We start from the raw sequence: 17,474 nt of genomic DNA on the forward strand, positions 1-17,474 counted from the left end.
GACCGCTTCAGGCGGCGCTATGTCAGGGCCCCAGGGAGGGAGGCATTTTTGCTTACCTAAGCCAGTCCAGGACAAGCTGTCCTGGACTGGTTTAGCACCGAGCGGTGGATTGGGGAGGTCACTGGCCCTGCCCCCTTCACTAAGCCCCACCCCTTCCGCTATGCCATGCCCTCTCTTCCAGGGGGGGGGGGGGGGCGGCTTTCTGTCGTTCGCCTCGGGCGGCGAAAGGGGCAGGTTCACCCCTGTTTTAGATCCTAGGTGACCAGATTGGGGGTATTCTGACTCTTTATTATTTAACCCCCTCCCGACCGACATCCTCTGTACTATTACGGCAGATATTGTGTATTCAGATATGGAGACCGAACAGGAGCTGAGCCATAGCCATAGTCGCCGGGTCTCCTGCTGTATTATATGATCGCAGGCATTAAGGCCCTGATACCTCGGTCAGGGCTGATTGAGGTGCCATTTTGGGGAGACTCATCGGTCCCTGGAACGAGATTGAAGGACTATTTAAGGTTCCCAGGCTTATCTGGTATTAACTTCTATTACAGGTTTCTCTATGGTATTTGGTAAGGCAGATTTGGAGTCGGGAAGGAATTTTTTCCCCTGAAATGGGGCAATTGGCATGAGCCTCATGGGGTTTTTTGCCTTTCCCTGGATCAACACTGTAGGGATTGTAGGGTTATAGGTTGGACTTGATGGACTGATGTCTTTATCCAACCTCATCTACTATGTAACTATGTATGTATGTAATTGCATAGACCCTAAGGGATCTAATAATTACAGTTAAAAAAGTAAAAAAAAATTATAATTTTCTTTTTTTTATAAATTTCAATAATACATCCTCCCTTTCCCTAGAAGACATATAAAATTAAAATGACTGTAAAACACATACAGTACGGTGGAAATCCGGGGAACAAAATCAAAAGACAAACCTGCATCTCTGTACATGGAAATATACCAACGTTTTTAAGGGGTTAAAATGTGAATAAAACTATATAAATTTGGTATTCCCAGAATTGTACAGTCCTATGAAAAAGTTTGGGCACCCCTATTAATCTTAATCATTTTTAGTTCTAAATATTTTGGTGTTTGCAACAGCCATTTCAGTTTGATATATCTAATAACTGATGGACACAGTAATATTTCAGAATTGAAAAGGTTTATTGTACTAACAGAAAATGTGCACTATGCAATAAACCAAAATTTGACCAGTGCAAAAGTATGGGCACCTCAACAGAAAAGTGACATTAATATTTAGTAGATCTTCCTTTTGCAAAGATAACAGCCTCTAGTCACTTCCTGTAGCTTTTAATCAGTTCCTGGATCCTGGATGAAGGTATTTTGGACCATTCCTCTTTACAAAACAATTCAAGTTCAGTTAAGTTTGATGGTCGCCGAGCATGGACAGCCCGCTTCAAATCATCCCACAGATGTTCAATGATATTCAGGTCTGGGGACTGGGATGGCCATTCCAGAACATTGTAATTGTTCCTCTGCATGAATGCCTGAGGATTTGGAGCGGTGTTTTGGATCATTGTCTTGCTGAAATATCCATCTCCGGCGTAACTTCAACTTCGTCACTGATTCTTGAACATTATTCTCAAGAATCTGCTGATACTGAGTGGAATCCATGCGACCCTCAACTTTAACAAGATTCCCAGTGCCGGCATTGGCCACACAGCCCCAAAGCATGATGGAACCTCCACCAAATTTTACAGTGGGTAGCAAGTGTTTTTCTTGGAATGCTGTTTTTTTTGGACTCCATGCATAACGCCTTTTTGTATGACCAAACAATTCAATCTTTCATCAGTCCACAGGACCTTCTTCCAAAATTAAGCTGGCTTATCCAAATGTGCTTTTGCTTACCTCAGGCGACTCTGTTTGTGGCGTGCTTGCAGAAACGGCTTCTTTCTCATCACTCTCCCATACAGCTTCTCCTTGTGCAAAGTGCGCTGTATTGTTGACCGATGCACAGTGACACCATCTGCAGCAAGATGATGCTGCAGCTCTTTGGAGGTGGTCTGTGGATTGTCCTTGGCTGTTCTCACCATTCTTCTTCTCTGCCTTTCTGATATTTTTCTTGGCCTGCCACTTCTGGGCTTAACAAGAACTGTCCCTGTGGTCTTCCATTTCCTTACTATGTTCCTCACAGTGGAAACTGACAGGTTAAATCTCTGAGACAACGTTTTGTATCCTTCCCCTGAACAACTATGTTGAACAATCTTTGTTTTCAGATCATTTGAGAGTTGTTTTGAGTAGCCCATGATGCCACTCTTCAGAGGAGATTCAAATAGTAGAACAACTTGCAATTGGCCACCTTAAATACCTTTTCTCATGATTGGATAGATCTGGCTATGAAGTTCAAAGCTCAGTGAGGTTACAAAAACAATTTTGTGCTTCAGTAAGTCAGTAAAAAAGTAGTTAGGGGAATTCAAATCAATAAAATGATAAGGGTGCCCATACTTTTGCACCGGTCAAATTTTGGTTTAATGCATATTGCACATTTTCTGTTAGTACAATAAACCTCATTTCAATCCTGAAATATTACTGTGTCCATCAGTTATTAGATATATCAAACTGAAATGGCTGTTGCAAACACCAAAATATTTAGAACTAAAAATGATTAAGATTAATAGGGGTGCCCAAACTTTTTCATAGGACTGTATATGATGTACGATGATACTTCATTTACATAAAAAAGTTATGGAGTTTAGAAGATGGGGGAATCAAAACAAAAATCGAAAAAAGGCTTGCGGCGCAAAGGGATTAATACTGCTACTGAGAGGCCATAAACAAAAAAATTAATACTCAGCTCTCAGCGATCCTTCATCTCCAGCAGTGGCAGATATGGTCTTCTGTATATAGGTCCCCTGGCTGATGTCCTGTTTATGCCAGGTGACCACTGCAGCCAGGTACGGGCCTCATTGGTGGCCTCTTCACAAACGGTACGTTACCGCTGCGACATACCGTTTGTGAAGAGGTGACTACTGAGGCCTGTGATTGGCTGCAGCCATCACCTGGCACAAATATCCAGGACCTGTAAACTGAATACTACAGCTGCCACCGCTGACAACCGGGGCCCCATTGAATAATGACAAAAACCAATGACCACAACTCCTACTGAATCCAGTGGCCAACTACAAAAAGAAAGAGCCAGTCTATAGGCTGTCCATATATTGTAGTAGAGCACAAGAACATGGGTGTCCTGATCGGACAACCCCTTTATTATATCCACTCATCACTATACTACTATATTGGTTCTTGTCAGTTCTTTCCTTCACCCGTCTATTTCCTTCACTATTACCTTTATTTCTTATTACACTCTTGTTTTTCTTGACCTTCCTTCTATCCATCCTTTGTGTCTATTCACACCCCTTTCCTTCCAGTTACTTCGATTAACCCTTGTGTGTTCATTGCCAGCACTCTACCTTGTTTTCCAGTACCCTTCTCCCCATTATCTCTATTCTCCCACTTTCATTCATCTCTAACATTATCTATTTCCGCCATCTATCCGCTCTATCGTCTCTCTTCCTCTTCCAGACTACCGTTATCCATCCTGTCATCTTCTTGATAATTGCCTCTATCCATCCTCCCATATTGTCCTGTTTATTTCTGTCCACCCATCACTTCTACCCACCTTCTGTTTTCTCATCCATTACCTCCAATCACCATTCCATCCTCTTTGGCTGTACATTATCCGTCCACCCAGTTTTATTACCACTATCCATCCTCGGTCTTGCTCACCATTGCCTCTCATCATTTTTAGGTATTCTCCATCATTTCCTTATCTACCTCTTCATGCTTTCTGCTGTAGCCTCCATTTACACCTCCAGCCTATCTGTTTTTCCTTTCCCCTCCCTTTTGCAATTATCCGTTGGCATTAACTTGGCATTACCTCTGCCCATTGTAGTGGTTTCCTATTCTTCTATCCATCCTCTCATCCTCTCGTTTCTACCAATAGCCACAACTGGATTATTCAGAACTATCCTCTGTTCTTTCCACTTATGCCTCTGACCTCTTCTATATACTTTAACCACTGTTACCCCAGCCATATTCCTCACTATTACATCTGTCCACCCAACCATAATTTTTACTGCCACTCAACCATATTTTCCATTACTTTTGTCCACTCTCTCCTTCCACCATTACCTCCACCTACCCAAACATCTACTCCAGTACTATTTCTTTCCACCCATCCATACTCCTCGCCATTACCTGTGTCCATCCAACCACAATTACCATGGTCATCTCAACCATCTTTCCATTCATCCATACTCTCTATCCTTGTCTCTTTCCACCCAACCATGTACTCCAACTATGGCTGGCTGATTTTGCCAAAAACTAAAATATTTTGGCCTTAGGGGTGATTCTCAATTTTAAACTCAATTTACTTGTTTTTCCTGGCACAGTGAGAAGGAGCCAGATATGTTTGATGCACACTCCAAGATTACTTCTGTCCACCCAGTCAAATTGCATATTACCTTTGCCAACCCATCCATATTACCTCTGTCCATTCTACCATATACTTTACAATAACTTCTGTCACTCCCAACCATATTCTCCATCCGAGACGTTCTCCACATATTGGGAATATTCAGCTTATGGGCCCCATAAGGCTTCTGGACCTGAGTGCAATTGCACCCCCTCAAGTTTTGCCCCTGTTCTCTATGATTCCTCTCCGCATTCAACCATATTCTATGTTATTACCTCTGTCCTCCCAGACATCTTCTCCAGTATTATCTTGTTCCAGCCAACCATATTCCCCACCATAACCTCTGTCCCTCAAGCCTATTCTCCACCAGAAGTGTTCTCCTTATATTGAGAATATACCTCTTATAGGCCCCATAAGGCTTCTGGGCCTGGGTACAACCTCACCCTCTTAAACCCCTCAAGTTATGCCACCGTTCTTTATGATTTCTCTCCTCATTCAACCATATCCTCCATTATTACTGTTCTCTCAAACATCTCCAGTATTATCTTGTTCCACCCCACCATATTCCCCACCATTACCACTGTCCACTAAAGCACAATTTTCTTTCTTGACTCAACCATATTTGTAATTATGAATTCTTTCTACCCAACCATGTTCTTCACCATTACCTTTTGCCACTCTACCATATAATCTAACATATAATCCCACCAAACCATTACCTCTATCCATCCAACCATGTTCTGCAACTTTACAGAATATTTCTTTACCTTTCTGTTATCTCTAACATAAACTTTCCAATATTATTACGGTACTTCTAGGCATAAGGTTTCTGGAATCTTCTTATCAATCGTGGGAAAAGGTTGATGTTCGTAAGTCTCCAATTGGGCCTCCAAACTTGCACCTAGTTTTTGATGTCCCATTACCACTGCATATTGACCAAACCCCATTTTCTTGAATAGCACTATGTAAAGCCTAGTCTGTGAACTCCAAGAGGATGCTACACACCTACATAACACTAAAATCCCTTTATATCAATATTAGCTTGCGGCCTATTCGGAGCAGAATAATATAATTGAGCTGATCTGGAGCTTAAATTTCCATTTTTGACCACGCTGAGGTGGTTTACCACTGGGGATTTATTTCTGCAGTAGCTACAGGCAGCAATGTGAACCATCTGTCATTGGCATGTGATATCTATCCGTGATATGTGTCTTCCACGGATCACAGTCTAGAATCCGGGAGGAAAACCGCTTGCAGCCATGTTCTGTTGGCTTCAGTCTGCGAAGTTTATGTCATGAAGCAACAACCAGAAAACCAGAACTATTAAGTCCATGCAGACTTTTCTGCAGAAAGCCTCCGAGCGCTTCATCTAATGTCATGCTGCTATTAGGAGCTCCGATACAAAAAGTCTAAAAAAGAAACGGAAGATCCACCAAGAAATTCAGTTTCCAGTAAATGAGGATTGTTCGATCCATATTAGATATGGAAAATGGAAAGAATTGCGACTGATTTATGCTGTATAAGCTACTTCTCCTGCACGGCCGCCCCATGTTAAAATTTATTGCACGAGAAGCAAAAATAAAAATTGTGCAAGGCTTTCCTACAAAGAATATCTCACTGGCTGTATACCAATTCTATCATGTCTGTAAACCTTACCACACATGCACTTGCAACCCTAGAAGGCGGACTCAGTTTCCACACTCCCGTCCAACTTACCTATCACTCTCGACTACAGAAGAGTGACGCGATCTTCAGTCACACGTCCACACAAATAGCTGCCACCACTTTATGGCAGGCGAGACAGCAAGGGTAACAAGCCTAAGTGACATTTACTGTCTTCGAAATTCTGGGATCGTTTTAGAACCTTACTATTATTACCGTATTATTAATCTTATTAAAATTTTATGTAATACATACAAAAAGTACAGTGCTTAACAAAAAAGATGGAATAAAAAAGACGTATACATAGGAACAATGTAAAAGTAACATGGGAATAAAATAAATGTGTGAATGCCCCGTAAGCAGTAGATTCTGCCTAGTGGTGGCTTGTTTCAGATATGAATTTATCTTTTAACTCTGTCTATGCAGGAGATCTGGAGCTTTGTATCAGAAAACCTCAATGCTTGGCTTCCTTTGAACATATGTTAAGAAGCTACTCAGCAGAGCATTTTGGAACCACTTAGAAAATATTCACATTCATTTGGTCAATGTACTTTCAACAAACTTTGCATAAATCAGCAGTACCAGCAAATGTCAGAATCTTTGTAGTAGACCCTACTTTACTTCCCTTTTACACTCCTAAACTGCTCAGCCACTGTAAATTCAATCCTAAGTCCGCCTTGGGAGACAGGATGGATTTTCATCTCCATGAGGGATCATATTAGAGAGGGAGGGAGGAGGAAGTAGCTACTAGAGGGAGACAGAGGTAGTGATAGACACAGAGACATGGCTGCAGCATCTACTGAGTGTTGTACCTCACCACAGTGCTGTATTCACAGCTGCTTTGGTCAGTAGCGTCCTCCATTCTGCTGCTGCTTTTCTTTGTGCATGATAGCTGTATAGGAGCAGGATCTCCTCACTGTTTGCAATATATGGCGTTTCCGACCACTGTTTCAGGTAGAAATAGAGATGGACCCTCCAAAGGGTAAAATGCACATCATAGAATAAAAATGCAAGTTATAGGTGTATTCTGAAAAGTCACCCCAATCGATAGGCACGCCTTGAGGATGGAAAATGACCATTTACATGGCAGGAATCATCACATTAAGTAAACAGGTGACAATATATTCGGCGACATTTCACCTTTACAATAGCTTTGGAGTCTGAGCTTCGAGTCAGAAATAGTGGTGGGTCTGTGACCTATGGCGGTCCTATATACAGTACGCAGCAGTGATGTACCCTGGACGCTTTACTTTAACCGCACATCCGATGCCCTGGCCTGATTTACCTGACATATCCCATATTTTCATGGACGTGCAGCTAGTTTTCTATTCCGGGAGTCAGGAAATTGTTTAAGTGGCAGACGTCCAAAGCAGGAGCTTGAGGGACCCGGAGTAACCTGCGGATAGATTTACTTCATGTCACATAATAGAGGTCTGGTCTTCATATCCTCACTACACATATATAGAGGCGAAGAGTGATACAAAATACAAGACTATTGGTCGTGTCTGTAGCAAAATATGCTTTGCAATAAGGGATATAATGAAAGCTTTGACTCTCTATTTCAGTTCTCCAATACGGGTAAGTTCACACCAGAATTTTTTGCAGGCAGATTATTAAGGCAGAATCCATCTCACAAAAACGCCTTCCAACTCGCCCATTCATTTCAATGAGAGGGGGGCAGATTTTCTCATCTTCAGGCAGATTGTGCCCATTGATCAAGTCATGTCTAGGGGGGCTTCTGATCTGTTCCGTTCTGGATGATTATAGAGCAGGTCATATTCTGTTCCTCGTCATTGGAACGGATTGGAACCTCCATAAACATGAATGCTTCATGGGTTGCACAGAGATGACACTTGGATGTCACTTATAGTATCATGCAACTGCATTCTGCTGCAAACAGGCCCCACATCAGATGTATACTCAATCGTGTGCATGCGGTCTGACTTCCACTGTATTGATGGGAGAGTTGGGTTGTGGTTTTCTCAGGAGGCTTAAAATCCGCCTGCAATGACCAATGAAGTTCATCCAAATTTTTTACGGATACGGTAGTTATAAAATTTGCATATTGACAAAAGCAGCGGCATCTTGACAGTGGTGGCAGTGATGCAGTACATCGTAAGCAACTTAGCTCCCCCTAGTGGTGCGTAGCGATAGCCAGGATTGTACTGTGTAAGGCTTTGGAACCAGTCATTTTCATGTTATATATAATCACTTTTTTTTTTCTTTCTCTTCGCCAGTTTTTCCCATACGGAGACGCTTCAAAGTTCGCCCAGCACGCTTTCAGAACCTTTGATAAAAACGGAGATGGGACCATCGACTTCAGAGAGTTCATCTGCGCGCTGTCCATCACTTCAAGGGGAAGCTTTGAACAGAAACTAAATTGGGCTTTCAATATGTACGACCTGGACGGAGACGGTAAAATCACCAGGGTGGAGATGCTGGAGATCATAGAGGTTAGTGATTATGTGCCTGCGCCGCTGTACACGTCACCAGCCAGCGCCGCTTATCATGGCCGGCTTAGATGAAAGCGTCTATAGAGAGTAATAATTAACAGAGCACAAGTAAGATGAATGTAGTGTCAAAGTGGCATTGCCCTCTGCCACATTGCGGAGTATGATAACACCGCCTGGTATGGATGGCTGGCTAAAATGTAAGGCAGAAATCAACTTGTCTTTGGCATTGGGATCCTGGCGTCACTGAATAGGGTTTTACATAGGACTGCCATTTATTAAAGATACACCAACAGCACGTATTGACAATCTCGGCTCTGCTACATCAATACAGAGCTCACTTGTACAGAAAAGCTTATTCCAGCAATGAATGTGTGCTAGTCCGGGATCATCAGCGTTGTAACCACAGGCCAGGGGGCACGTGAAGCGAGATAAGAGCACATTTTCATAGAGACATTGCCTGCTGTCACAATGTTGTGTTAATACATTCCTAATCTTATGAATAATGGACTTGCAGAAGAAGGCGGCATACACGAGAGCGGCAGCTGAAGCCTACAATACATCTGTTATGGCCGTGCCTTCACAACAGCAGATAATGATATGGGAGGCTTCAGTGGCGTAACTAGGAATAGCGGGGCCCTGTGGCGAACTTTTGACATGCCCCCACCACAATCCTCCATAGTGGCCCCTGCACACAGTATTATCCCCCATAGTGGCCCCTGCACACAGTATTATACCCCATAGTGGCCCCTCCACACAGTATTATCCCTCATAGTGGCCCCTGCACACAGTATTATGTCCCTCAGTGGCCCCTGCACACAGTATTATCCCCCATAGTGACCCCTGCACACAGTATTATCCCTCATAGTGGCCCCTGCACACAGTATTATCCCTCATAGTGGCCCCTGCACACAGTATTATCCCTCATAGTGGCCCCTGCACACAGTATTATGTCCCCATAGTGGCCCCAGTACACAGTATTAACCCTCATAGTGGCCCCAGTACACAGTATTATCCCTCATAGTGGCCCCAGTACACAGTATTATCCCTCATAGTGGCCCCTGCACACAGTATTATCCCCCATAGTGGCCCCTGCACACAGTATTATGTCCCACTGCGGACACCCATAAACAATTATTATACTCTGGGGTCTTTTCAGACCCCAGAGTATAATAATCGGAGACCCAGGGGGAGAAAAACATTAAAAAAACCTGTTACTCACCTATCTCCTGCCTCCTACGCTGTCGGCCTCTGCTGTAGTCCATCTTTAATTACGTCAGACGTCACATGACTCGGGACGGAGGCTGGGGTCATGAGACGTCAGACGACTAGGCTTGAAGCCTGCCCGGATCGTGGAGAGATAAGTAACAGTGTTTTTTTATGTTTCTTACCTCTCCTGAGTATGATAGTGTTTGTGGGGCCCACGGCGTCACTTACCGATCCCGGCCCTGCCAGGATCGGTAAGTAAATAGGGCCTGTTACTGACTGGAGTAACTCCAGCCGGTAACGGTCCATTAAGAAAAAATAAAAAACCGCAGCGGTTGCAGCTGTCGCCGGGCCCCTAATGTCCCGGGCCCTGTGGCAGCTTCTTCCCATCAAGTGACATTACACCTGTTGGTCAGATGGCCATGATGCATCTCAGTCCCATTATTTAACCAATGGATGTGATGTCACTTCCTTACAAGAAAGCAGCCATGTCTTCTAATCCTGGATATCTCCTTTAAGTATTGATGACCCATCCTTAGACATACTCGCCAACTCTCCTGGAATGTCCAGAAGATTCCCGCCAAACCTCCCGAAAGAGTAGGCGAATCTCTTGGGCCTCTGAGCTCTCTGTTATGTATCCATTGTACGTGGACACTTTATATGATGGTCACGTCCCAAAAAAGGGGCTTGATGGCTCCTACCATGTTCATGAAAGGGGGGTGTGGCGTGCAGCAAACAGAGACGTGGTTCACCCCAAATGGGATAAAATTGACTAAGATTGGGCTGGCCATTCTACTAAGGATTTATCCTTAGGACTGGTCCGGTGAAATAGCTGCACTCGTGAACTCGGTATTTCCGCTTGTAGACGACGGTATGGAGCAGATGTGTAAATGAGATGATTTGTTATTCTGGTGTCACATTAGTTTCTTACATAAGCTGTATAACCCGAGGTCAGGACACAGCGATGAGGAGCGTCTTCTTCTGCTCTCCCGGCCATCTCCAGTTAATTTTCTGTAAATGTAAACTTACAAATGCAGATTTTTGTGCCATGAATAAAGTATTTTTACATGACCTAGTTTAATATCCGCCAAACTTCTGATACTCCAGTTCAGTGATGTGAGTACACCAGTGTCACTGACAATATAGCCAGAGTCAAAGAGTTTGTCGGGTTTAAGATTACCATTTACATATACCATGTTAATAGAGGTGGAGAATGGGCTGGATAGGACCCTTGATACGGTATTTTGAGGGTTAAACCATAATTTCTTGTAATATTGTGCTGGTCACTGTCTAACAGATACTAGATGGTCCTTTGCAAACAGCATCTTCCTCCGTCACTGCACATGGTCACAAAATGTCAATTAACATAGACATAAGAATCTTTGCCTGACCAGGATAATGTATGCATTGCTTTGTCTGAGCAAGATGCTCTCTCTACAAAGGGCACCATTCCTAAACCATGCGGAAAACTCCTGTCTACTACTAAAATGCTATATGTATTTGACTCTTATCATTTAAATAAATGTATACATGATACTATATGGCAATTCTTATTGGAAACAATGCCACAAAGGCATCATTCCCATTAGATAAAACCTTGTTACTGTACTGACCTTTTAGAAGACTTCACACATGTGATGGAGCTTTGGTTCATGTCTTTGCCTCCATCCAGAATCAAGTACGCACCCACACAGGGTACTTAAAGGGATTCTACCATTAAAATCACATTTTTTGTCGATCACACATAGGAATAGCCTACAAGAAAAACGGCCGCTTACACAGTAAGTAAGCTACTAAATAAAATCTGTATTTATACTTACCTGATTCTTCCCTATAATACAATACAGAGTGGCTATGGTGGTAATGGCACTTAGGGTAGTCACAGTCAGTCATCTCTCTTAGCTCTATACTGCTGAGAGCAGTGGCCCCTCGACGTGATGTCACCACTGCAGCCATTTTGTATACAAACATTACAGCAAAGCTGACAGCCGGCCCAATTCAGAAGCAGAGGGTAGGATTCAGTATGTAAGTATAAATACATGTTTATTTTATTGCCCTCCCCATCTAACCACAGACAACCCCTTTAATTTGAGTGTAATGTAATGCTAGGCTATGTACTGCTTCGTGCACCCTTGCGGTGGCGCTGCAGTAGATGTAAATACTTTCACAGCAAGTCCCCGGGAATCCCAGCAGTGCTATACCCTATAATCAGGTTATTGTTGGGAAAGAAAAAAGTCAAATAAATTTTCTATGGAAGCATCGGATAGCCAAGTATAGTGTTGGTCAATCTCCGGCGTCCCATAGAAAATGTATGGAGCAATAGGGTGATTTCTTGGCCGGGCAGGGGAACCAGGACCCCAATCTCAGGATCAGTGAGGGCCCCTACTAATCGTGACGTTATCCCCTACCCTTTTAGTAGATAATAGACTCTTCATTTACGGTATTTCGGTACTGTGGTAAAACTTTTGCCATATCAGCTATAAGATAAAGTAATATAGGGTATAGTATTATGTACGTAACAGGAAGGGACACGTTTGCTAGTGGACAAACATTTACATGATACGGTCCCCCGGCTCAGTGATCCAGGACTGGGACTCCGGTTCAGTGCACTGGAGTGACTGGGCGTCTGTGCTGGAGACCAGGAATCGGGTGGTAATTACTGACATTAATCAGAGTGCGGCCTGCCAGGAGACTATTGCCTCGGATGACGCTGCGGCCACGGTTATTGCCTGTTATTTTATTATTGTCTCAAATATTAACACAAGTAAATGAAAATATTACGGCACCATAGCAACAAAACGTTCCGATCTTCAGGAGCCGCTCGCTGCTGCCCTTTGCTGGGAAGTATTTTCTTCTCTATCAGTACAACAGTAATGACAATAAGGATAAATGCACACCTTGGCTTAGACTTACTAAGAGGTAGACAATGTAAACTGAGACGGGCAGTCTAAAAATACGCCAGATTTATCACAGTGACTGATGCTGGATGATAAATCGGATGTACCTTCACACTGTCTAGTCTAGGTTTGTACCACCTTTTAGTTGGTTTAGTCTGACACAATTTTGGCACATTTTTGGTGCACTGTGTCATTTATAGGGAGTCTGTCAGCACAAAATACGACCGTCATCTAATCCCAGTAACTTGTAGGGCTTCTAAAACAGTTTCCAAATATGCTTTTCTTGTTAAGGCTTTAAGGGCGTATACCCTGCAGCTCAGGCTTCTGTAGATCACCGCCCATAGCGGCTGCTGAGGTCTGTCCCCCTACAGGATAAAAGACGGCTTCCTTGCTTGTTCATGGCGGTCTCCAGGTTCGGCAATGGCACTTTGCATGCGCACTATGTCATAGTCTACCCAGAAGTGCTATACTCCTGAAGCTGGACTGTGGCATTTCCGGGTGGACTATTAACCCTTCTCCTCCAAACTTGCCTGATAGTCAAAGAAACTTAGTCTCCATTTATCACAGCAGCTCTTTCTCAAGTTCCCCAGTAGTAACATCAGTGCCTTCAACTTTTATAGTAGTTACAGAATGCTTACATCTCCATCTCAACAGTAGTCACTAGAGATGAGCGAACAGTAAAATGTCCGAGGTTCGATATTCGTTTCGAGTAGCCCCTCAATATTCGACTACTCGAATCGAATATCGAACCCTATTATAGCCTATGGGGGGAAAATGCTCGTTTCAGGGGTAGGCAACGTTCAATCAAATTACACTTACCAAGTCCACGAGTGAGGGTCGGGCTGGATCCTCCAAGAAGTCTTCTCCTTGCAGCGTCCCCGCGGCGTCTTCCGGCTCTGAATTCACTCTGCCAGGCATCGGGCCTGGGCAAAGCCGACTGCGCATGCCCGCACTACAAGCGGACATGCGCAGTCGGCTCTGCCCAGGCCCGATGCCTGGCAGAGTGAATGAAGAGCCAGAACACGCCGCGGGGAAGCTGCATGGAGAAGACTTCTAAAGGTAGGAGAAGAACCAGCGTTGATTGGCCGACTGTATAGCATTCGGCCAATCAATGCTGGTTCTGCATCTAACTTTTACATTCAAATAGCGAGTGGTACTCGATCGAGTACGAGTATTTCGAATACCGTTGTACTCGATTGAATACCTACTCGATCGAGTACTACTCGCTCATCTCTAGTAGTCACCCTTCTGCAGTAGTTATAGTATGCTTCAATCCCCACTTTCTTAGTAGTCACTGCAGGCCCACTTCTTTTCCCTATAGTCTCAGAATCCCAGTCTCCACTTCCTTCCACAGCAGCTCCCTCCACCATTGGTCACACCTGGCCCCACCACTTCTCCAGCACTCACAGCATGTTTTCATTCAATTTCCATAGTGGTCACCGAAGCCCAGCCCATACATTCCCAATTATCAAAGCTGCTCCAATTTTACGTCCCCAATAGTCAGATCAGGCCCTGTCCCTTCTCCAGTCACCACAGTGGTCTCCTGTATCAAGCTTCTCAATAGATACAGCAGTCCCAATTACTTACCCAAGGTCCCACAACAATACCAGTTTTTGTTGATCCCCATCATCTTCTCCAATAGACAGAGAATCAAAAGACCACCCTCCTTTCTAAGGCAGTAATTGTGGGGATAATCCCAAACCGCTTCATTAGTCTCAACATTATATCCACCAAGACTTTGTAGTACAGAGGTTAGCGGTCTCACAGGTCTCTACAGTCAGACAGGTGCTAGGGCTCAGGATGGGCAGGCTGGTGGAGGACCCCACATGGTCATCAGGAGAGCATGCACTTAGCTCACACACAGAAGAAGGTACTGAGCTGGGGAGCCAGACTAGAGGTAGACCTAGTTCAGTTTCCCAGAAACAGGGCAAGAGGCCCAAGTCCTTGCCTTGGAAACAATCCCAGGCATTGCAGCATAGGTAGTGGTGGTGGAGCCAGTTCCAACAGAAGGTGAAGGACATTCGTAGCGTAGAAGGTGCCTAGCACGTATGGACTGTCATAGCACATGACATGGATCTGGCTGTAAGGGGTTAATTCACTCCACTCACACAATCTTTCACTCACCCTTCATGCTGCAAATTGAAAGTTAATCACACCCCTAATACACATTGTATTCAGAATCGGGATCAATAGGAATTCAGACACATATACTACTGCTCTCAGCAGTCAGGTACAAACACACTTTAAAAAGGTAATAGGTTCATTGAAGACACACAAAGTACCATTAAATTTAACAATTTATTACTCAAGACGTTCAGTACTGGTACATAGAAAAAGAGACAAATAAGATGACAAGACAAGCAAAACAGTTTTTAAAATAAAAGGAGAGAATTAACAAAACTCAAATGACTTAGTCCTTTTGCTTTCATGAGGCTTGGCTAACACCAAGCTTGTGTTCCATTCCCAGTCTTTTGTAATGCAAAGCTCCTGGCCTGTGCTTAGCTACGGCTTCCATGGCTTCCCCCTTTTCTCCCTTTCTTCATCTTGGAAAGCTGAGAAATGACTGGTTACATCCGTGCCTTGGAAAGATGAGTACTCTACAGATCACTGTCGGGTCTCAACCATACACATAATCAAAAACCTCATTGGTCCCCAAAAAATCCATCTAGCAGGTAGAAGACATGAGTAAGGGGAAGGAGGGGGATGCAGCTGTAGTCTTCCAGGTGGAGGAGGAGTTAAACAGTGGGTGTATCTAATCGGCTCAGAGTGCACGGCACCGCTGACATCATACCAGGAGGAGCCGGCCCACTTATCGTGTAGAGAGACGATACACACTAATAGAACCTAGCCAAAGTAAGATAGATCGTCTTTTATGGTTTATTAGATTTCCAGTTTGTGAATACATAAAGCGCTATAAAAAGTACAATCCATTATATACCAAGCGAAGGCAACATATGTCAACCGCCTTGGTTAATGTCATAAATTTGTGAACCCTTCCTCCCCTCTACGTCTCTCGTGGACTCCAATCATTAATCTCTCTTCCTTCTCCCTTCCCCAGGCCATCTATAAAATGGTGGGCACTGTGATAATGATGAAAATGAACGAGGACGGCCTCACGCCGGAGCAGCGGGTAGACAAGATCTTCAGCAAGATGGATAAGAACAAAGACGACCAAATCACACTGGATGAATTCAAAGAAGCCGCAAAGAGCGACCCCTCCATTGTATTACTGCTCCAGTGTGACATTCAGAAATGAGTTCACCCTGACGCGTTTCGGACTGCACAAAAAAATGTCAATGTTCCATTCAGTTTGCAGCTATTTCCACGACGAAAACAGAAAAAAAAAAAAACAACAAAAAAAACAAAAATAATTGCTTGGACTACCTATAAATGGACTTGCTTCTTGTGTTTGAGACACTCGTGTGCATGAGAATGTCATTTGCTAAAGAATTTTAAAAGTATATACGATATATATATTACAGAAAAAAAAAAAAACGACAAACAAAAAAAAAAAAAAACAGGAAAAAAATTGACTGCCACAATGTGAAGTGTGCAATGTAATTTCATAAGTCCCTGAAGCCTGTGCATCAGTAACGTACCGCATAATGATACTATTTATTGTTTTACTGATGCTATAGCTGTGTGTCTCTTTTTACGTGTTCGTGGTAGTGACACTGATAGCCATGGCGATGTTACTGTTCCGACTATCGCATCTCACCTGCTGTAAAGTAGTCCCGGGCAGGCGGAGGGACATGACTTCGGCTCATGGATCTACCCCGTCCCTTTCACACATGTGCTTGTGATGTCGGTGAATATATATGTAATTCATTTGCATGCCTCTTAGGTTTGCCTTAATTCTTACCTCATTTGCACCCTTAATGAATTTGGAACGAAGCGAATCAAGAGAAACGGAGAGCGAACAAAACGCAAGTCCCACCGGAAAACCCTCCCAAATTCATTCAGAGAAATATATATATATATAGATGTATGTACATAAAAGTTCAAGCCAAGATGATATATGTATGTTGATGTATATAACTATTATATACATAGGTACTCATACATGAGATGCATATATGAAGATGTATAAAGATGACCTGTTGTTTCAATGGGATTGAAAGCAGTATTGATTTCTCAGAAATGGAGATTGACTTCTGAATTTTCAATAGAGGTTGCAATATATGTCCCCAAATAAATAATTTATACCATTTGACTCCTTCCCAGGTGGTGTCTACAATCTGTTTGCAGAATTGGAACCTTTGTACTTCGTGTACGGAGACGTAGGGTTGTTGGCATCACGGTGGTGGAGTCGGAAGGCAAGATCATCCACTCCAACTCCGCAACCTGACTCCGACTCATAAATGGCTGACAGTCGTGGTTTTGATTGATTCCTATGAAAATAAATATAGGACAAACTATTCATTTAATCCATTATATTAATATATACACAGTCCAGTCATATTAATGTGACCACCGCCTACGTTACATAACCAATGGCAGAAGGCGCGTGTCATCAGCCATCTGGGTGCGCTCATCATTATGGAAGGCACGATGGATCAACACAAGTATGCATCTATCCTTGCGGACCATGTTCACCCCTACATGTGAATTGTTTTCCTCAGGATGATGGCATCTACCAGCAGGACAATGCGACGTGTCATAAAGCTCACAGTGTACGTGCGTGGTTCGTGGAGCACCAGGATGAGTTTACCGTACTCCCTTGGCCAGCAAATTCCCCGGACTTGAACCCAATCGAGAATCTGTCGGACCACCTCGATCGGGTTGTTCGCGCCATGGATGCTCAACCGCGTAACGTAGCGCAGC

At 43.6% G+C, this 17,474-nt stretch overlaps 1 protein-coding gene across 1 annotated transcript in view; it reads left to right on the plus strand.

The window, feature by feature from the left end:
- The window catches only part of VSNL1 (visinin like 1), a 123,218-nt gene extending 106,355 nt beyond the window's left edge, over window positions 1-16,863 (plus strand). The window contains exons 3-4 of the mRNA XM_075269174.1: window positions 8,335-8,550; window positions 15,709-16,863. Of these exons, the coding sequence (XP_075125275.1) occupies window positions 8,335-8,550; window positions 15,709-15,906 (414 nt within the window). The 3' untranslated portion in view covers window positions 15,907-16,863. The remainder of the gene's footprint in view (window positions 1-8,334; window positions 8,551-15,708) is intronic.
- The last annotated feature ends 611 nt before the right edge of the window (window positions 16,864-17,474 follow it).

This window comes from Leptodactylus fuscus, chromosome 3 (assembly GCF_031893055.1).
Source record: "Leptodactylus fuscus isolate aLepFus1 chromosome 3, aLepFus1.hap2, whole genome shotgun sequence".
NCBI lineage: Eukaryota > Metazoa > Chordata > Amphibia > Anura > Leptodactylidae > Leptodactylus > Leptodactylus fuscus.